A 22,773-nucleotide genomic window follows, 5' to 3' on the forward strand; every position below is an offset into this window, starting at 1 on the left:
AAAAAAAGTGTTTCCCCAAGACCAACCCCCCCTCCCCACATAACCTTTTCTACTTTTAGTCATTTATATTTTATCCTAAAGGCAAGATCTTACGTTGCAAGAGGCAGACTGATGGCTGAAAAATGCCCAATGAGAGGAAGCTGTGAAGCCACATTTAACAGAAATAACTTTTTTTTTAACCTCCCCTAGACCCATCATGCTGTGTGTGTCTGTGTCTGTGTGTCTGTGGAGGCAGGTGAGATTAATGCAGGATACAACCTACTCTGTTAAGCAACTGTTTCCAACACTCAGACAGAATTTTATCACCAATGGCAAACCAGGTCACACACACAGATGTAAAGATTTTACCCAGGGAAAGAGCATGTATTGCTCCTCCGACTTCGAATCCAGGTAAAATATTCTTAATAGTTATCAGATTCATATTTGCATGTTGTCTTTTCTTTAAAAAATGTCATTTCAAAAAGCTTTAAATAATTGTCATAACATTTTGTCAGTGAAGGCAATGTATTTGAGGACAAAATTGCACACACATTGTGCCTGATCCTTAGAAGATCTCAATCCGCAAAGCTTTATTGAAATCAGTGTTGTCATGCTCATTTACCTCCTCTGAGGATCTGGCCCAGCGTTGCTAATAACAGAATAAAATATACTTTTAGCTAAATTATAAATTAGCAGAACTATAGTTTATTTTTTTAAATGTCTTTGTCTGATCAGAGGGTTACTATGGCTTAAGTAAGCCATGATCTGAACAATTAGCTAGCCTGAGAGGCCAATTGTTGCATTTGACCAATGTGCTAATTCTGGCAAAATGGTGGCATATAATCCCCCCGAAATCACAAAAGACAGTTGAAAGTTCAGCCACTGCTGCTGCAAGGAAGGCACCAGATGGACCCATTTGTCCACAGTTCTTCTATATTTGGTTTTTAAATAATGACTTTCCTGTAACCAAACTATCAAATCTGTAAACACATCATACGCTTATCATAAAAGACAAAAGTTTAAGTGGATATTAGGGGAAAAGAGCTGACTTTGACAATATTTCTTTGTGAATAATATTCCCAGGACTTGAAAACAATTGATGAATTCATTTTTCAGTACATTTTGCAAAAATGATGGACTGCCACTAACCTATGTTACAATGATTTTAAAAGTAAATATGAAATACATAGTGTTCAGAGCAAGTTGGCTAGTTCATAATGTTTTCAGGGTACAATAGCTATTAATTAATTATATTTGCAACCAACAATGTAATCATTTTACAGTCTGTATTATTAGAATAAATAATATATTTACTATCTAGTTTGATTCTTGATTGTTGAGCTGTGATTTAATGTAACTGAATGGTAGAAACAATATTTTGATATATATTTACAAAAACTATTTCTCATCATTTAAATTTCATTTCATTTATTTATCTTAATTGCATTTACAATTAGAATAGTGATAATATATGGTACAGGGCTAGGTTATTATTATTAGTCTGACTTCCTGTATATCGTAAGCCATCGAATTCCAACCAATTACTCCTCTACGGGCCTGAATAACTCCTTGTCTACCAAAAGGCGTCCAGTTTTGATATGAAGAAAGAGATGGAGAATCTACCACTTCCATTAGTAGTTTGTTCTAGTGATTAATTGCCCTCACTGTTACAAAAAATTAGGCCTTATTTCTAATTTAACTTTTTCTGGCTTCAGCTTCCAGCCATTGGTTCTTGTTATGCCTTTCTTTTCTAAATTAAAGAGTCCTTTAAATTAAAGTGTCTGGGAGAAAACATAAAATCATTCCTGGTAAAGGTTGCAAATGACACATATTTGTGGAGTGGTGAATAATAACTGTCCTCATCATTAAAAACTGATCTGGATCACTTGATAAGATGGATGCATTTGAACAATGTGGCCAATAGCCTAAAAGATATTTAGGAGTTTCTAATTCCCATTGAAATCTGTGGGAATTAGGCACTTAAATACCTTTATCTGGGCTCATTTTTTTAGTACAAAGAAAAAAGAAAAGGAGTACTTGTGGCACCTTAGAGACTAACCAGTTTATTTGAGCATGAGCTTTCGTGAGCTACAGCTCACTTCATCGGATGCATAGCATATTGTGGAAACTGCAGAAGACATTATATACACACAGAGACCATGAAACAAAACTTCCTCCCACCCCACTGTCCTGCTGGTAACAGCTTATCTTTAGTACAGTCAAATACAAAGTCATAGATTTAGGAACAAATAATGTAGTTCCCCTTCAGGATGAGGAACTATATCCTGGAAAGCAGTGACTCTGAGAAACACTTATATGGGTATTGGTAGATAACCAGCTGAACATGAGCACCCAGTGAGATGCTGAGGCTAAGAGGACCAATACTATTCAGGGGAATGTTGAGTAGAAGTTGGGAAGTAATATTATCTCTTTTTACAGCATTGGTAAGACCTTTACTGGAACACAGTGTCCAGTTCTGGTGTCCACATTTTAAGAAGAATGTTGAAAAATTGGAAAGTGTTAAGAAAAGAACTACAAGAATAATCTGAGGTCTGGAAAACCTGCTTTACGGTGAAACACTTAGAAAGTTCAATCTACTTAGTTTATGCAAGAAAAGGCTAAGACATGACTTGATCATGGTATACAAGTACATGGGGAGAAGATTTCTGACAATAGACGGTGCTTTATTGTAGCGGACAAAGGCATAACAAGATCCAATGGCTTAAAGTTTAAGCTGGTTAAATTGAAACCAGAAATAATGTGCAGATTTTAAACAGTGAGGGTGTTAAAAAAATTTTAAACAGTGAGGGTGAAAAAATTTACCAAGAGCTGTGGTGGATTTTCCATCACTTGAAGTCTCTAGATCTCTGGATATCTTTCTAAAAGTATGCTAGCTCAACCACAAGATATGGGCATTGATACAGGAATTAATATGTGAAATTATATGGCCAGTGTTATATAGGAGATGAGCCTAGATGATCATAATGCTACCTTCTGGTCTAAAAATCTATGAATCTACAAAACTAAGGATCTACCAAAGTTGCATTGACACTCCACATGTTTGTGTATATACACTGAGTGGAAATTTCCATTTAATAGAAAAAAATATCTCTGTACTCCATTGCAGATACATGTATAACAAAGTTGACTAGAATTTCACTTTTAATATGTGGCATATGATCTGTGAAGATCTGTATCTAGTGAGATAGGGCTCTTCTATATGTTGCATAAGGGTATGTTTGCAGCAGGTAGAATTCAGGTTGCAGGGGTAACCTGGACTTTGCCATCTGCTGATTTCTGAGTACTTTGCATTCTAACTTCAATGTTCGTTTATGTAGATACCTTGAAATACAGGCAATGAACTTATTTGGGAAAAATTCTGTTTCCATGATACAGAGTCACTTTTTTCATACAGCCAGATAAGTTGTGTTTAATATTTAAAAAAAGTAATGTGTATTTATTTGGGGATGGAGGGAATTTTTTTTATATTGACAGGTTTTCTAAGTCAATATGGTTAAATGAGTTTTCCTATTTATACAGCAACTGAATTTTAAAATTTACAAGCCTCCATTATTTCTTTACCATAAAACAATATTCAGATTTTAAATAAAAAATATATTTGAACAATGTCTTCCTGCAAACACTATCAGAGTTATCTCTCTGTACAATAATTATATCTGTATAATTCTTCTGGGACCAATAGCATTTGAAAAACTTTTTTTAAGAAAAAATATTTAATTACAGTTATATATAATAAATATAAATGTGCATATTTTCTACATTTTATTGGACTAATCAATTAAGAAAGAATAAAACAAACAGCAAAATGTCTGTACACCCACTGAGTCACAACACAGGGGACCTAAAAGCATAGATGTGCCTCATTTATTAACCATTTCCCCAATATTTTTCTTGTGATATTTACCTTTGTAAAAAGTTTGAATAGTTCAGACTGAACACTCTACAGATTAAGTGTGCTCGGATGTTTTTTTCTAACAGCTAGACTGCTTATCTGACGGTCATGCATCATTACCTTTCCTTCTCATGCAGCATTACCAGTTCTGCTGACCAAATGCTGTCCTCAGCAACACTTGTGCACTCACATTATAGTCAACGGTTTTCACATGTGTAATTAATTGGAATTAGTTAACTATTCTCTTGATGTTACACAGAAAGGAATAAACAGCAGGAACCTCCCTCTGAGTTGTGTTGGCTCTGCAAAAAAACAAGAGGAATTTATCTTGTCATCAACCAGCATTTTTTATTCAGAAGTGGAATCACACTTTAAATTCACAGTATTCTTATAAAAAACATGAACTACCCATGACAGCAGCAACACAAGCCTCATCTTATATCTCACCCTTTCCTGAGTGGGGCAAAGATGCAAATATTATCCTCTGTAAAACTAGGGAGATGTTTTACCAAGGTGACATCTTGTGTCCCAGCAAAAATGGTGAAATAATGATTAATAACTTAGGTACATGCATGCTTTAAAGTTGAGTTATTTTGGCTCCATTTTAATCTCCTGCTTAAGTTTCAGCAGCTAATATCTCAGGCGACTCTACAGTTAGGGTTTGATGCCACATAACATTTTATAGTTACAGTTTCAAGTTGTAAGTGTACATATTTATTGGTTCTTTCAAGATAGTTGCCACCAAATCCAGGTCTGAATTGGAATGTAGGGAGAGGGCAGGGAGCTGGGACAAGGAGCAAAGCAAAAAGGTACCAAGATCACCCCATGATAAGATTTGATATCTCTTGGTCTACATGGATTGGAAGCAAATGCTTTACATATACTATCTGAAAACTGGATTAAAGAAGTAACAAATTTAAACTCATTATTTATGATATCATGGGCTAATCACATGTTTGTTGGTATTGAATTTTCCTGGACAGGACCTAATATTAGAGCTAGTTGAAAACATGTATTTTGTTTCCACAAAAGATTTCAAAGAAAAAAAACCCTTTTTTGTCAAAATGTTTTGCAATTTGGGGGGGGGGGGAAGGGCATGTTGTTGGCAAAAAAAGAAAAATATTTAGTTTTGTGTGGTTCATTTTTTTTTTTTTGACAAAAACTGAAATTTCAGAAACCCATTTCTCACTGAAAAATGTTTTGATAGATCAATGTTTGACCACCTCTACCTAATCTATCTGGTCCCTGACATTGGATCAGTGTAATATTCAGTGTCTAATATCCACTAGTGACATAGCCCTGCACACAGGTTGGTGCATAAACTACCAGGAGTAGCCCGGGGAGCTATGATGTCTCACAGACACTTCTCTGAGGCACAATTCCCTCTCTGCTTCTCACTTGTTCCAAGGGGGTGGTAATTTTACGCTGGCATATATCAGCACAATTTGTGACTCCCCCTGAGTTGACTCAGCTATGTCAGCCAGTTTGTTGTGGGCAGAGTCAAGGATCCACCCATTCTCCCCCTCTCCCCCTCCCCCCCCCACCACACACACTACTTATCCACCTGTTCCAAGATTCAGGTAGTTCATGCAGCAGTGTAAGGCAGATTCTTACTCCCCCCATTGCTCCTCTGCATAGACATGTAGTCTCAGGTATAATCTAGCCCATTGTTTCTAGCAGTAATGAAGCTGAGCCAGCACCGTGCGGAACATATGCACTTTGCAGATAGACTGATTCTTGTAATGGTGTCTCTGTGTAATGGTTCTCACATTCATCATTGTCAGCATTTCCTTGCTCCTTACAGAGATCACATATGCTGAACTGCGTGTGCATCGTAAATCTGAAAGGACCAGCAGATCAGAGACTTCCCCTTCTGGTATTGTGGGTATTTGTTGGGGTGGCATGTTTAGTTATTAGAGATGTATTCTTTATTATGTTAGAAAACTGTGAAAACAATACTGCTGAGAATCTCTAAATTATAAATCATGTATAGAAATTATTTCAACATTTTAAATGGTGACTTTTCTATTCACTGGCTTATTGAGCCCTACAACAGCTCTGTGGTGAACGCAGTTTCAAAAGTAGTTTAAACTGGCATTTTCTGATTTTCTGAAATTCTTTTGTGCTCTGTTTCTGAAATTTGGGAGGAGGGAAGTGCCTTAAAATAAAACTGATTTTTAATGAGAACATTCACAAATTAATCAACATAATGTATTGGACTGGGGTTTGGTTTACTGCCGTTCAGACTCGAGGCATCTAAGCACCTTGTTTATTACGAAACCTTATCTAAGTCACAACTCATTTGCTCCATTGCAGCAACACTCCCAGTGTGTGATTGGCCACACTTACCCTGGTGAGACCATCTTATATGCAGAGTTTCACCTACTATTTGTATTGTAAGCCATCTTTACCCCACCTCCTTGTCCTGAACAGCACTGAGTGCAGGTCAGATGGCCCACAGAATACTTTAAACTGAACTCAGAGTGAACATTATGAGAATATTACATTGTGACACTGTATGGGGGCAGGGTTAGAGACCTGGTGGTTATCTGAGTGTGACTCTGTGGCTTATTGTGGGAATACAACCTCAACCCTGAATTTCCTGGGTTTCTAATCTTTGGGTTTGTGTTATAGCTAGAACACCCTTGTAAGGTGGACAAACTGTGACAGGGTGTTTTCGGTCATTGTGGCTCCCTGCTGAGTCCGCCAGAGTCCTACTACCCCTGCCCCCAAGAAGTAGCAAGCTGGGAGAAGAACAGCAGTGAAGGTGACTCCTACAAGCTTTCCTAGAGAGGACTCTCTGGAGTAGCCATTTTGGAAACCACAGAGACCTGGTCCTCCAAGGGCAAAAGGGGCTAGCAATAGCCAATCAGGGGCCATGCTGGCCCAAATAAAAAAGGCTGCCTGGCTTTAGCAGTTTATCTCCTGGCTGGGAGTGGAGGAGGGAAGAAGTGGGTTTGTACCTGGCTGGAGTAGCCAGCAATCAGACAGCATTCATGCTGGGCTGAATTTCCATAGCTGGGATCACAGAGGGAGAAGGACTTGCGGATGCTGGACCTGAGACAGGGCTGGAGATAAAGGGGCCAGGTGGAAAGAGGCCCAGGGAAACAGCAGTGAAGGACTGAGGGAAGTGATATATGGCTGCTGGTTGTAGGATCCCTGGGCTGGAAACCAGAGCAGTGGGTGGCCTGGGTTCCTCCACCAGCCACAGGTAAAGTAGTGTAAGACCCAAGAAGGGGGCAGGGTTTAGTTGCAAACCTGAACAATTTAAAGGGCTCAGAACCAGGTTGAAGATCCTAGTGAGGGCAAATAGCCTATTTGTTTACTGGAATCTTTAATACCCCACAAGGGGTTCATTTCAATTTTGTGACTTGGCCAGAGGGCCAAACCACTGAAAACCCATCAAAGTTGTCCTGCAGCCTGCAGGGAGCACCAGGGGTGAGAAAAGGCCTGTGGTACCACACCAAGCTGCTCAGAGGTGCTCAAGAGGTGAGTGCCCCTTTAGAATCATGGAATCATAGAATATCAGGGTTGGAAGGGACCTCAGGAGGTCATCTAGTCCAACCCCCTGTTCAAAGCAGGACCAGTCCCCCACTAAATCATCCCAGTCAGGGCTTTGTCAAGCCAGACCTTAAAAACCTCTAAGGAAGGAGATTCCACCACCTCCCTAGGTAACCACCTTCACCACCTTCCTAGTGAAAAAGTGCTTCACCACCTTCCTAGTGAAAAAGTTTTTCCTAATATCCAACCTAAACCTCCCCCACTGCAACTTGGGACCATTACTCCTTGTTCTGTCATCTGCTACCACTGAGAACAGTCTAGATCCATCGTCTTTGGAACCCCCTTTCAGGTAGTTGAAAGCAGCTATCAAATCCCCCCTCATTCTTCTCTTCTGCAGACTAAATAATCCCAGTTCCCTCAGCCTCTCCTCATAAATCATGTGCTCCAGCCCCCTAATCATTTTTGTTGTCCTCTGATGGACTCTTTCCAATTTTTCCACATCCTTCTTGTAGCGTGGGGCCCAAAACTGGACACAGTACTCCAGATGAGGCCTCACCAATGCTGAATAGAGGGGAATGATCACATCCCTCAATCTGCTGGCAATGCTCCTATTTATACAGCCCAAAATGCCGTTAGCCTTCTTGGCAACAAGGGCACACTGTTGACTCATATCCAGCTTCTCGTCCTTTTCTGCAGAACTGCTGCCTAGCCACTCGGTCCCTTGTCTGTAGCAGTGCATGGGATTCTTCCATCCTACGTGCAGGACTCTCAATGCTCTGATATGAATCTTCAACCTCAACTTCACTTTAACAAAGACTTTGGTGTGGAACCATTATCCTTTCTATACAGTCATATGAACCAGTTTTCAGTCCAAATGACAGTGACCCCACAGCACATCCTTCTGAAGAAACGAGGGTCAGACATTAGGGGAGGAAACCTCCACAGTAACTCTTCATGGAGATTTTCCTGAGGTGTCCCATTGGTGGGATGGCATGTTTACCCCCCTTGGGGGAAAAAGAAGAGAATTCATTCCCCCAGAGCCCACTACTCGATGCATATCTCAGGATCTCTCTCTGAGGCATAGGTTCAGGGTGTTCTGGTCCTTGTCCCCTCCTGTACACCATTCCCCAGTTCTCTGGATGAGTGGTTCTATCGGAGCGTCATTACTAGGACTTGCCTCAAAGAGCAGCGATTCACTCCAGAGGGGGCAACAGGAAGTGTGGTTCAACCTGGGGCTGTGTTACCTTTTTTCAGGTAATCTGTGTGGCACTGGTGTGTGAACAATGTATCCCCCAGCCCTGCATCCAACTTGCCAAAGATCACAGTGGAACCCCAGTGCCACAGAAACAACTGATCCCTTCCCCTTCCCGCTACATGGAAGAAAGCTATGTGTGGATGGCCCTCATCATATAGGCTGAACGAATTTTCATGTAGTATTTTATAATCTGTGACATTTACAGCATTCCCTTCCTCTGCCAATACTATGATCCTGTTATAGGAAGCAATTGAGTTCCTCGGGGTCCCAGTCATCCTGGGAAACATTCACGCCAAGGTCCTTCTCCCAGAGTGTGATTCTCTCCTATCCTGCCCTTTGTGTCTCCATTTACATCTGTGCAAAGTGGGTGTAAAATGCTAACAAATAAAGATGTTTCCTTTCACTTAGAAATTGACAGTCTAAAAATACTTCTATCTCAGCACTTGATTAGAAACTGTCCGATATCTGAAGCCAATGTGGCAACGCTTGCGCATGCTAGCAATGTGAGGGCTTAAATTGCAATTTCCTCCAAAGCAACTCTTTTGTTTTTCTTTTTTGCAGGTCCTGGCTCCCAGTGTTCAAGCTGGCTCCATGTTGTTCTAGTCCTGGGGCTTATCGCACTGGTTTTCATGGCTGTTGTAATCACTATTTGTGAGTGCCACTTTCCAGATGACAACTTTTGCTTTATTCATGCAGCTCTGTGCATGTTTAAACCTCTCCAAGAGGATATTACATGTAAAAAATAACTGACATTAATGCAACATTCTGGGTGACAAGTTAAACACATAAATCAGAAAATTAAAATATTAATGTTTCCACAGGGACATTGACTATTATTTCACACGCAGGATATTTATGAAGGTGAATAGTTAACAAAGCATCAAGTACTCAGAGATACTGTATATGCGCTCTGTGGGGGACTTCAGTGACCTATGAGACAGTTAACCTTTGAATTTCTCTATTCATAAGATTAAATTGCCAGCCTTGACTTTGTGACACTGGACCATAAGGTAGTTTTCTTTGTTTAATTTCTTTGGGCAGATCATTAGCTGGTGTAGACTCATAGACTTTAAGCCCAGAAGGGACCATCATGATCATCTAATCTGACGTCCTGCACATTGCAAGCCACAGAACCTCACCCACCCACTCCTGTAATAGACCCCTAACCTCTGTCTGAGTTACTGTAGTCGTCAAATTATGACTTAAAGATTTCAGGTTACAGAGAATCCACCATTTACACTAGTTTAAACCTGCAAGTGACCCCATGCTGCAGAAGAAGGCAAAAAAACCCCGGCGTCACTGCCAATCTGACCCGGGGGGAAATACCTTCCAGACCCCAAATATGGTGGCCAGTTAGACCCCGAGCGTGTGAGCAACACTCACCAGCCAGACACCTGGAAAGAATTCGTTGTAGTAACTCAGAGCCCTCCCCATCTAGTGTCCCATCACCCACCATTGGAGATGTTTGCTGCTAGCAGTCACAGGTCGGCTACATGCCATTGTATGCAGTCCCATCATACCATCCCCTCCATAAACTTACCAAGTCCAGTCTTGAAGACAGTTAGGTTCTTTGCCCCCACTGCTCCCCTTGGAAGGCTGTTCCAGAACTTCACTCCTCTGATGGTTAGAAACCTTCATCTAATTTCATGCCTAAACTTGTTGATGGCCAGTTTATATCCATTTGTTCTTGTTTCCACATTGGCGCTGAACTCTCCTCTCCCTCCCTGGTATTTATCCCTCCAATATATTTATAGAGAGCAATCATATCTCCCCTCAGCCTTCATGTGGTTAGGCTAAACAAGCCAAGCTCTTTGAGTCTCCTCTCATAAGGTAGGTTTTCCATTCCTCAGATCATCCTCGTAGCCATTCTCTGCACCTGAATAGCTCCAGCAAAGTATCCTTGTTCAACAAAGCACTTAAGCACATGCTTAACTTTAGACACATGCTTAAATCCCATTGACCTCCATGAAACATTAGTGTGTGATTGAAGTTAAGCACATGCTTAAGTGCTTTGGTGAATCAGCAGTTCTATGAATGTGAAGCTTAAAAGGTATGTCTCTTTCTGCTTTGGGGTATAGTGTGGAATGAGGTTAAAAACAAAACCCCTTCTATCTCTTGACACTAGTCTTCAATATTGTGAATTCTCTGATAGCATTACTACTATGTTCTTTGGCCTAAGAGCTCCTTTTAGCTTAACTGTACATCCCCACTAACTAGGCCTTTAAAGGTGACAGACAAAAGGGGGGGAAAGAGTTGTCCTGCTTTTTACATCTTTTTGAGGTTAAATAAGCACGATGGGTTGACCCTCTGGTCTAAGTGGTCCCACTCTCCAATTACACCTGGATCAAACATGTTGGAAATTTGCAGGTGGGTTTGAGCCATAACCTGGAGTCCAAGTGTGATCTTCTTCTAACAGCAGGCAGCATCAGGGTCACTTTCAAGTAATTTCAAGGCCTTACTGGATGGACACTAATTGGGGTTGGTGGGACTGTGGAGACCCTGTGCACATAATTCATTGGTCGGATATGAATACAGAAAATCCCTAAGCACTCATCATATTCTTAGGTGGTGCCATTGGCAGATATGGTTGAATAATTTTTCAAGTTACATATTATTTTTTGTATGTTTGTAAACTATTTAAATAACTATAAGCCCTGAAAGGGTTTGTAGTGGGTTTTTTTTACTGCTTGTTTGTTACCTTAGAAATATCAGGATTATCAATTTTGACTTCCTTGTTATTGCTGGAGGATTTCTGTGCTGACTCCGCTACATAGGAAGGTAGCGTCTCATCCTTTAAATTAAATATTGGGATGTTGGATCTTTTTGTTAATGAGATTTATTCTCATATGCTTAGGTTAAATGGGGACTAATAAAAGAAAAAACAGAATTCTAGACAGTCTGAATCAAATTGATATCTCTTTTCAATTAATCAGATATATAACTGTAGTACGTGTAATGCCATAACCGTACCTATTCTCCACCAAAGTAGGCAAGACCTGAATTTCTTATGGAGAAAACAAGCAGGGAAAACAAATCAAATTTAAACAAAAAACAACAAAGAGAAAAAAGATACCAGGCCTTCTTGATATCTCATAACCCAACAAAAAAGGCACAAACCTATTTTTAATCCCTTTGCAAGCTGCCTTCCTCACTGACTGTGCTCTCTGTAATACAACTGTGTTTTCTGACCCTCAGATACCAAGACTGCATATTATTAATGCTCCTATTAACCATGTTGTCTTCCTTTGCATTCAAGTCTGGAGGGGAAATGGTCAGAGTCCGTCCATGCTCAGGACAATCTGCACTGAAAACACTACATCTTCAGGGGAATCTCCATGCACAGGGAGATGCTCGATGACAATCAGTGGATTAATAGACTACCTGTGTGAAGATAGAGAGGGTGAGGAGTTACAGGCCCTCTCTAACTGTGCAGTGTGTTCCCTTCTGCTGTTTGTTAACACCCCTCTTCTATAACAACCTGAAAATGTTATGGGTCAAAATGTGGCTTCTTTACTGTCCCCGTTGAAATCAATGGAACGATTCACAGAAGAAGGTACTACTCAGGATGAATAAGAGTATCAGAATCTGGCCCTGAAGATGTATTTGAATCAATATTTACAATTCCTAGTTAGTAATTATAATTATTGATACATACCCTGTGCTTGGAATAGAACTGGAATGTCCAGGGCTGCTTTTAAAAATGACATTAGGTACCTTAGAGCAGTGATTCTCAACCTGTGGTCCGTGGACTCCTGGGGGTCTGCAGACTATGTCTAAGGAGTCTGTGAAAGACTTAGACTGAAAACTGACTGAACAGAATTCAGCTATATCTACAAAGGGGTTTCCAAAGTGGTCCCCACCTCCATTTGAAATTTCCAAAGGGGTCTCAAATGAAAACCACTGCCTTACAGCTTCCAGGTGTTTTCAAGAACCGCCCGATGCCAAGGATGTTTTGCAAAGAGAGGGAAGGTCTTTGGCAGCCTGGGACCTTTACCAAATGACACATGTAGCCTTATTGCCCCGAATCTCTAATTTGGTGATAAATATTACTTGTTTTTAAATATTTTTTATAATGCAAATATTTTGCTTAAAACCTGTAGCAGGAAGCCAAGCAGGAGTGAGCTGTAGTTCACAAAAGCTTATGCTCACATAAATTTGTTAGTCTCTAAGGTGCCACAAGTACTCCTTTTCTTTTTGCGAATACAGACTAAGACGGCTGCTACTCTGAAACCTAGGGAAGGCTGTAAACAGAAGCTCCTATAGTGAGGGAGAAAGAGAATGAGTGTAGTTTTAGGGATAATACTGTTTCCCTTATTCTAATAAGGTTACTTGTTCACTGTGGCCCTCTGTAGACTCGGATCTAAAGTACGCTGGTACCATGTTCAGGCTAACACTTGTAACCAACGCACTCTGGAGGTCTAGGCTAGATAAGGCCGGGTGCTCTTAACACGTGTTGAACTGGTCAAGTTAAAGTCTTTGCCTAGACAAGGGCTGTGTTAGAAGGAAGTACATTTTCTGTGTCTCTCTAACCCAGGGAGGGTGTGACATTTGGAGTGCAATTATTCAGACCAGTGAGAGGTTGTCACTTCTTGCCATGTAACCCTGGGTGTCTTTAATGCTCTGCTGCTGTGGCTCACAGCCCAGACACCAACAGCCAGCAAACACACATGCAGCTCCCTGAGCGTGTGTGCACTGTGCAGCCCTGGTTCAGCGCTCTGACCCCAGCAGCCTGACACAACACAACAGCCACACCCGGGTCTTCACCAGATTCATTACAACTCACCCAGATCCTGTGGAAAACATGTTTTTAATGTCATTTCCCCACCAGAGTTAGGAAAACTAATTTTTTTTCCTGTAACACTCTTCAGTAGTAGTGGCATAAGAAGCCTGTTCTACTCTCAGAATAGATTATCCAGATTCTCCCTCTCCTTTATTTAACTGGAAACTGATCGTATTTGCATAAGTGGCAATTTTACTTTTCTAGTCTTCTTTTTTTCAACGAGGAGACTTCTTCTCTGCTACGTCACTTGCTCTCAGCTCGTTGTTGTTCCCCATCCTCTCCTCATCACATTAGATTGTAGGATTTTCAGGGCAGGGACCATGTTTCAACTCATCCTCGTCTTTTACTTACACACACACACACACACACACACACAAAATATTCAGGTCACTGATTTACCGCCATTTCAGGTTAAAGGAAAACAACCGAACGAACAAGAACAGTCACAGGCTGCATCTCAACAGCTGAGAACAAAATGGCAGCTGCTGCCTTCAGGCTCCTAGAGAGGCAAATGTGCAGCACACAGGAAACAAAAGCACCAGTTTCACAGTTCGAGGCCGGAGCATGCACGGTGTCATGTTGCTCGAAGCAGTGGTTCCCTAAATGAGCATCTAACCCATTCAACGATAATTAGAAGAATGTAAGACAGGTCGGTAAAATGCAGGGCAACTGACAGCTGTGACATTTCACCAAGAATATTTAATTTTCCAAAATGTACTGTTAGCAGCTGGGAGGCTATTTGCTTCCCCACAATATGTGATGGGAGTAATTAAACCATTTGTGATGCTGGGTAATGATCTTCTTTCCTCCCCCTCCCCAGGAAGAACCGAGTGTCTGCTCTGCCCCCCAGGGTGGATGCTGCACAGGGGGAGCTGTTACTATTTCTCAGAGCAGTCGGGGACCTGGGATGCCAGTATGCGAAATTGTTCAGGCAGGAAATCCCAGCTGCTTGTTGTTGAAGATGAGGCTGAGATGGTAAGTCTGGGAACATCCCACATAGTACCCAGCAATCAGCAAACCCTCCATGTCATTCAGACACTTGACTGAAAAGCACAAATATACCCTAGGTTTTATCAGAACCTCTGACCAGGCAGGCTCTCCCTGAGAAACTGTCTGTGAATGGGCTTTTATTTCCCCACAAACAAGAGCCCCACTTGGGAAGACACCAAGAGGGAGCAGGGCCTGGCCTTTCTTCCCTCTGGCTGCGATCAGTCCTCTGATCCATTACTGAAAAGCTGCTCTACCAATTTAGTGGGCTTCCCTGGGTCTCCGTGAGGCTGATGGGCAGATGCTTCAGATGCAAATGTAGAAAGCAGAATAAGTTCTGATCTGGGAGGAGATTGGGGGTGTGATCAAGGGCTTTCCACAGTCTGCTAAGGCAGGAAAGGCTTTGCTTTGCGGTTGAGTGCGACTTTCACGCTGTCAGGTTTCAGAGTAACAGCCATGTTAGTCTGTATTCGCAAAAAGAAAAGGAGTACTTGTGGCACCTTAGAGACTAACCAATTTATTTGAGCATAAGCTTTCGTGAGCTACAGCTCACTTCATCGGATGCATACTGTGGAAAGTGTAGAAGATCTTATTATATACACACAAAAAGCATGAAAAAATACCTCCTCCCACCCCACTCTCCTGCTGGTAATAGCTTATCTAAAGTGATCACTCTCCTTACATTGTGTATGATAATCAAGGTGGGCCATTTCCAGCACAAATCCAGGGTTTAACAAGAACGTGGGGGGGGGGGGGAGTAGGAAAAAACAAGGGGAAATGTTTTTTCCTACCCCCACTCCCCCCCAGACATTCTTGTTAAACCCTGGATTTGTGCTGGAAATGGCCCACCTTGATTATCATACACAATGTAAGGAGAGTGATCACTTTAGATAAGCTATTACCAGCAGGAGAGTGGGGTGGGAGGAGGTATTTTTTCATGCTTTTTGTGTGTATATAATAAGATCTTCTACACTTTCCACAGTATGCATCCGATGAAGTGAGCTGTAGCTCACGAAAGCTTATGCTCAAATAAATTGGTTAGTCTCTAACGTGCCACAAGTACTCCTTTTCTTTTCACACTGTCGAGGGCCTGCCCAGTCTCCCTTTGGAAATGTAGAGGGTAGATTCTCTCTGCAAGGTAAAAAAAGCCTGATTTTCATGTCTGGCAGTTCACTCACGGTCTGGCTGTTTTCAGCGACTCTTATGTTCTCCCAAGTGCAAGACTTTTGGGAAAAGCAGCTATAAGGATTCCCATGTGCCCTAAGGCTGTTCCAACCAAACTAGTTACCGGTGTGGCCGAGTCCTTGTCTTTCACATGTATCCCGCTCTCAGTTCAAAATGAGCATGTGATTGCATGAGGAATGAGGCAGAGCTGAAATGCCCCATCAGTGTGTAATGTATTTCTGTTTAATCCACAGGAATTTATAGCAACCAGAACAGAAACGAAATATTTCTGGATTGGATTAAACTTTCAAGAGGAAGAGGGAAGATGGATGTGGCTTGGTGACTCCCAGTTAGAAGGGCATAGGCTGAGCTCGTGGGTGGATTTTTCTTTCTATAAATGTTAAGTTACATTAATATAAAGGCAGATACAGCTCTGACCCCATAGCTCCCCGCTAAGTAATTCCCAAAGCACAGAGCTAGTACTGTGATCAAAGGCACATAGAATCACAGAATAACAGAGTTGGAAGGGACCTCTGGAGGCCATCTAGTCCAACCCCCTGCCCAGAGCAGGACCAATCCCAACTAAATCATCCCAGCCAAGGCTTTGTCAAGCCCGACCTTAAAAACTTCTAAGGAAGGGGATTCCACCACCTCCCTAGGTAACGCATTCCAGTGTTTCACCACCCTCCTAGTGAAATTTTTTTTCCTAATATCCAACCTAAACCTCCCCCACTGCAACTTGAGACCATTACTCCTTGTCCTGTCATCTGCTATCACTGAGAATAGTCTAGATCCATCCTCTTTGGATCCACCTTTCAGGTAGTTAAAAGCAGCTATCAAATCCCACCTCATTCTTCTCTTCCGTAGACTAAACAATCCCAGTTCCCTCAGCCTCTCCTCATAACTCATGTGTTCCAGTCCCCTAATCATTTTTGTTGCCCTTCGCTAGACTCTCTCCAATTTTTCCACATCCTTCTTGTAGTGAGGGGCCCAAAACTGGACACAGTACTCCAGATGAGGCCTCACCAATGTCAAATAGAGGGGAACGATCACATCCCTCGATCTGCTGGCAATGCCCCTACTTATACACCCCAAAATGCCATTGGCCTTCTTGGCAACAATGGCACACTGTTGACTCATATCCAGCTTCTCGTCCACTGTCACCCCTAGGTCCTTCTCTGCAGAACTGCTGCCTAGCCATTCGGTCCCTAGTCTGTAGCGATGCACTGGATTCTTCCGTCCTAAGTGAAGGACTCTGCACTTGTCCTTGTTGAACCTCATCAGATTTCTTTTGGCCCAATCCTCCAATTTGTCTAGGTCCCTCTGTATCCTATCCCTACCCTCCAGCGTATCTACCACTCCTCCCAGTTTAGTGTCATCCGCAAACTTGTTGAGGGTGCAATCCACACCATCCTCCAGATCATTAAGGAAGATATTGAACAAAACCGGCCCCAGGACCTACCCTTGGGGCACTCCGCTAGATACCGGCTGCCAACTAGACATGGAGCCATTGATCACTACCCGTTGAGCCCGACAATCTGGCCAACTTTCTACCCACCTTGTAGTGCATCCATCCAGCCCATACTTCTTTAACTTGCTGACAAGAATACTGTGGGAGACCATGTCAAAAGCTTTGCTAAAGTCGAGGAATAACACGTCCACTGCTTTCCCTTCATCCACAGAACCAGTTATCTCATCATAGAAGGCAATTAGATTAGTCAGGCATGACTTTCCCTTGGTGAATCCATGCTGACTGTTCCTGATCACTTGCCTCTCGTCTAAGTGCTTCAGAATTGCTTCAGAACATATTTAGCTCCATCTTAGATTGCAAAGTCTCCAGCATGACCTGTTCCACAGAGACTAAGTTTTCCTTACATATAGTCACAGTCTTTAAAAAGCAGTGGTGCGGGTGATGCTGCATGAAGGCCTCATCCTCAAGTTCAAATCACTGCAGACCATTGCTGCTTAGGCCCTATCTACACAATCATTTGGGGCTATTTTGTAGACGTTTTGCTAGGGCTGTATAGCAACCCCATGAAAAACCTCTAGGGCTTGTCTGTACTAAGGTTATGGCCACATTGTAACTTAAGTTAATTGATTGCCAATTAACTCAATTCAAGTTACAGAACTATACATGCTAGTGTAGACACTATACAAACATTTGTTCCTTCTGGTCTTGGGTCACCCTACATTGAACTCGAGGAACAAGTGTTTATGGAGTGTCTACATCAGCATGTACCATCAAGCTAATTAATTGTTGATTAGAAATTATAGGAACAAAAGTACAGGACCAAACACGTCAGTCTAGACACATCTCTAGTGTAACCATGTGGCACCAGAGTAAAAAGAAAAGTGATTTGTATCTGTGGAGTTTACCTTAGGGCTTCCACATGGGGAGAAATCTTCATCCCTGTGACATCAACAGGAATGCAAAATTCCCATTGACTTCAGTGGAACCAGGATTTCACCCCTAAGGTTTGTACTAGTGCAGCTAAATTGGTGGAGTTACAACTGCACAAAGCAGCGTCCTCCCTAGACAGGACCTTATTTGGCATCAAAGTGAAGTTGATGATCTCTTTATTCTCTTCTTTGGCAATCAGGTGGCTTTGGGCAGGGTGAGGATAGCCGAGCTGGAGGAATAAGGTGCACTGACACATATCGAAGTGCAGTGGGCACTGCAGGGGCACAGTTATTCAAATGGTTTAAAAATGTACAAAAATAATATGTAACTTGAAAGAATTTTCAACCACATCTGCCCGTGACACTAACCTAAGAAGGCACTGAGTGCCTAGGGATTTTCTGTGTTCATATTTGACCAGTGTATCACGTGGCCAGGGTCACCACAGTCCCACTAGCCGCAATTAGTGTCCATCAAATGAGGCCTGTAAGTACTTGAAAGTGACCCTGATGCCGCCTGCTGTTAGTAGAAGATCGCACTTGAACTCCAGGTTATGGCTCAAACCCACCTGCAAACTCCCAACATGTATGAATCAGATGTTATTGGAGAGTGGGACCACTTGGGTTGACCGTCTGGTCTGTCATGCAGACTCGACATTTGGATTCATGTAGTTGAAAACTCCTCCCTGCCTCCTCACTATTAAGACTCACCATTTCTCCTTTGTGGAAGGGTTTTCCTCCTCTTGCTGATAATGCTCATGGACATGAGTACCCCTGAATTACTCCTACCAGTGTCTGCTCTCCGCGAATCCCTGTGCAAATCCCATCTGTCCAATCAAATGGATTGCAATGAGCCTGCATATGCCAGTCTCGCCGCATAAGAAAAAAACACACACACACAAGAAAAAAGCCCTGGTTCCCTCCTCCCAATCTCTGTTCCTTTCTTTTTATTTAGTACCAAGTTCTGAGCTAACCTCTCAGTGAGCAGCTTTTGTTTTCTCTTTAGGGTGGTGGAAAATGGAACTGGAGATGGCAAGAACTGTTCTGTTTTCAAAAAGAAGAAGTTATACGCTGAGAGCTGCCCGAGTTTAAACAGATGGATCTGCAAGAAAAATGCATTCACGCTGGCTCCCTGGAACACCCCAGAACATTAGACACTGTCCCTTGTAGAATGATGCATTTTCTTGTACTTTGATATTTTAATGTAAATAATCATAAGAGCATTGCACAAAAACCATAGCATTCGGCAATCCTATGTCGATTGACCACTGGCTGCATTAGGGATAGGTTTGTATTGTAACCCCCTGTAGCTCCTGGAGTCCAAGGCTAGAGGATGTTTAGCTAAACAGATTATAATAATTGATGCACGATAAATAAGCCTTTAGCACTTTCGATCCAGGGCCGGGCCTTTACCCTTCAGCTCGAGCAAGCTCATTCCATTTTATTCACCTCTTCAGATTCCAAATGCTTTTGTTTTAGACCAATCCCTTTCTCTTAAGATTTAGTGTCAAATGACAACTATATAAATATGGAAATGCCTGTGACTATCTGCTCTGTATTAAGAAATGACTCATAAACACGTCTTTTCTTGCTTACTTTCAACTTTTGTATTATTAAAATTTTCAAGTAGAAACTCTTATGCAATGTAAGGTTCTTTCGTGCATTAGCAGGAATCATTTTGGTTCCTCTGACCAACCGTGCCCAAAGATGACTTGTGTGTACATTGTGAGTAAATGTCAATATTAATTAACTGGATAGGAAAAATACTCTAACACCTGGGGAACTAAGGCACTTTGGCCCAGATCATAGAATCATAGAAGTGAACGACTGTCCCTCTACTCCTGTCCCCTGTACTGAAGGCAGGACTAAGGAATAACTAGACGGGGGGTTGGCAAATGGGAGCTCCGAGAAGCGAACCGCAGCCACTGGGAGCTGTGAGAGGCTGTGCCCGCGGACGGTCAACGTAAACAAAATGTCTCGTGGCTTGCCAGTGAATTACCCTGATGGGCCATGTGCCGAAGGTTGCCGACCCCTGAACTCGACCACTCCTGACAGGTGTTTGTTTAACCTGTTCTTGAAAACCTCCAGTAACAGAGATTCCATAACCTCCTTAGGTAAACTATTCCCGTGCTTAGCTACCCTGACAGGAAGTTAGTTTTTCCACATGTTCATCCTAAATCGCCCTTGCTGTAATTTAAGCCCATTGCTTCTTGTCCTATCCTCAGAGGTTAAGGAGAACAATTTTTCACTCTCCTCCTTATAACATCCTTTTACATACTTGAAAACTATTATCATTTCCCTGCTCAGTCTTCTCTTCTCCAGATTAAACAAACCCATTTTTGTGTGTGTTCCCTCATAGGTCACGTCCTCCAAACCTTTAATCATTTTTGTTGCTCTTTTCTGGACTTTCTCCAATTTTGTCCATATCTTTCCTGAAGTGTGGCACCCAGAACTGGACACAGTGCTCCAGCTTACACCTAATCAGTACAGAGTAAAGTGGATCCATACAGGACATTAGGCTCTTAACATCCCTTGATTTCAGTGGAAGTTAGGAGTCTAAGTAGATTTGTGGAGCTGGGTGATTAAATGACTCTCCCAAGGTCACACAAGAAATCTATGGCAGAGGTGGCAATTGGATTTAAAACTCCTGAAAGACAATCTAGTGTAATTTTCTTCCTTGAATTGTGTAAAAGCTTACCCAACATGCACCTTGTTTTTAGACAGAGGAGGTTGTTTTCACCAGATGCCCAGTTATTGTTCTATTTAATTCCCAAGATACTATAGATGTCTTCGTTATTTCTGAAAAAGGCCTCATTTAATTAAATGATTACTGTGTAAGATTCTGTGTTGCATTAGATACTTGCTTTGTGTCTGACCTTAATGCAACAAGGTTACAGCCTGCCTCTGGGAGAGGAGTGTAGTTAAAAGCTTAGAGACAGGATAACCACAGCTAGAACAATCAATCTGAAAGATTTGACCTGATCTGCCACATCAGAGCCTGGGGTGAAATCCTGGCTCCAGTGATGTTAATGGCAAAATGCCCACTAACTTTAAGGAGGTCAGGATTTCACCTTAGGGTTCTATTTCTAACTGAGCCTGCAATGAGCTTGAATAACCTTTCTCTCTATTTATTTTAAAATGTAGTCTGTGTGCAGCATCTTAGACTGGATTGTTCCCATGGCGTTGGTCAATAACAATCATGGTGAAAGATGAACACAAACAGCAATTAGCAGAGGTGATACAAACTCATGGCAAACACTATCAATGTCTAACTGACATTGTTGAAAGTGGCCCATGAGGAGCAATCAGTGGAGCCAACCATCGATCCCTGAGCATTTCAGATTCCTTGCAAAGGGGTTTTACAAAAGGTGAGACAACCCAATGAAAAACAATAAAAAGGAGCGATTTTCAACTCTCCTTATTCTCCCTGTATCAATTTGCTGTTCTCCAAGCCAGCATGAAATGTTCAAAAGGTGCTTAAAATTTGCCATTCTTAAGATTTGTATGAAATAAAGATTTAAAATTCCTGTTAAAAAGAAATCTCTGCAACAGTTTTAACTGTGCTGTTCAGACCAGCTCCAGCATGGCACAACACTGTGTTCTTCTCATTGAAGTATCTCAACACCTTGAGGAACAATCCTCAGATCTCCACCAGCGGGCCCCCCCCCCCCAATATCTTATCCTCTCTTTCACAGCTGGAACTCAATGTGCTTTCTCTTCTGCACAGGTGAAGAGGAAGGAAGGAGTCAGTTCTAAGCAAATGTCCTCCCAGTGCTGGAGACCTGGGGCCTCATTCCCCACCTCATGACTCCAGATTTACACCACTGTGAGGCCATAGGTTTTAATGGAGTTACACCAATGTAAAACTGGAATAACACAGTGGTGCATGAGGCTCCTGATCTGTTCAGAACCATCCTACCAACTGGGCACAAAAGGAAGTGAACCCAGCTAATTGCTCCTATAACTGCCATAGGAGCCACAGGAGCAAGAATTGATGGAGTTGATGCTCCTTTCAGAAACCGTAAACACTGAAGTGTAAATGAACATTTAACAGTGTAAATCAAGAGTCACTCCGCTGCCTCCGTGGAGTTAATGAGAGGAGCACCAGGACCAGTGGGTGCATTCTTCCAAAGGTGCAGAGCAGCCTTCATGCTCCTGCCCCTTTAAGAAACAGTGGTGTCAGACCAGAGAACATTCTAAGTGTGTTTCTCCTTCAGTGCTTTCTGGTGTACAATTTCACTGCAAAGCACCAGGACAGGCCTGCTGCTCAGATTATACAACCTGGAAGAGGGGTGGGAGAATGTATGCCTCCGTGTAGGTTCACACACAGTCTGACACTTCCAACACATGTACCTGTGTTTGTCTGTGTAACTCAAAAGGCTACTTTCTTTCACCAGCAGAAGTTGGTCCAGTGAAAGATATTACTTTTCCCACCTTGTCTACTTTTGACACAGTCCGGCAAATACAAGGTATTTCGGGGGCCGGGGCCAACCACATTGCTAGTTTCATAATGGTAGCACCTAGGGGTCAAAACATAGAGCCAAACACGAGACAGATCCTGCCCAGAAGAATGTACAGTTCAAATAGAACAGACAAAAGGTGAGAGAAAGGAAATACTTTTCTCCCCTGTTTGGAGATGGGGAAGTGAGGCAGAGAGAGGGGAAGGAAGCCACTAAGCCATTTCCACTGGCATTTTCAATATATTTGGTGGTCACTGGAACTAAAATTTTGCTTGTTTAGTTCTACATTACAGTGTTCTGCTGAAGTAAAAGCATATTTTGCTGTGTCTATAAATGC

General features: G+C 42.1%; 1 protein-coding gene across 2 annotated transcripts; it reads left to right on the top strand.

The window, feature by feature from the left end:
- The first annotated feature begins 206 nt into the window (after nucleotides 1-206).
- Nucleotides 207-19,771, top strand: LOC141984761 (killer cell lectin-like receptor subfamily B member 1B allele C). 2 transcript variants are annotated; one of them, XM_074948124.1, is made up of 7 exons: nucleotides 207-390; nucleotides 5,697-5,768; nucleotides 9,210-9,299; nucleotides 11,905-12,048; nucleotides 14,249-14,403; nucleotides 15,834-15,952; nucleotides 18,983-19,771. In XM_074948124.1, exons 1-7 carry the CDS (start codon nucleotides 309-311, stop codon nucleotides 19,128-19,130), a joined length of 810 nt encoding a protein of 269 aa, XP_074804225.1. In that variant the 5' UTR covers nucleotides 207-308; the 3' UTR covers nucleotides 19,131-19,771. The 2 variants fall into 2 exon arrangements, with proteins under 2 accessions (XP_074804225.1, XP_074804230.1); XM_074948129.1 differs by lacking the exon at nucleotides 5,697-5,768.
- Nucleotides 19,772-22,773: the final 3,002 nt, after the last annotated feature.

This window comes from Natator depressus, chromosome 1 (genome assembly GCF_965152275.1).
Source record: "Natator depressus isolate rNatDep1 chromosome 1, rNatDep2.hap1, whole genome shotgun sequence".
NCBI classification, from domain to species: Eukaryota; Metazoa; Chordata; order Testudines; family Cheloniidae; genus Natator; species Natator depressus.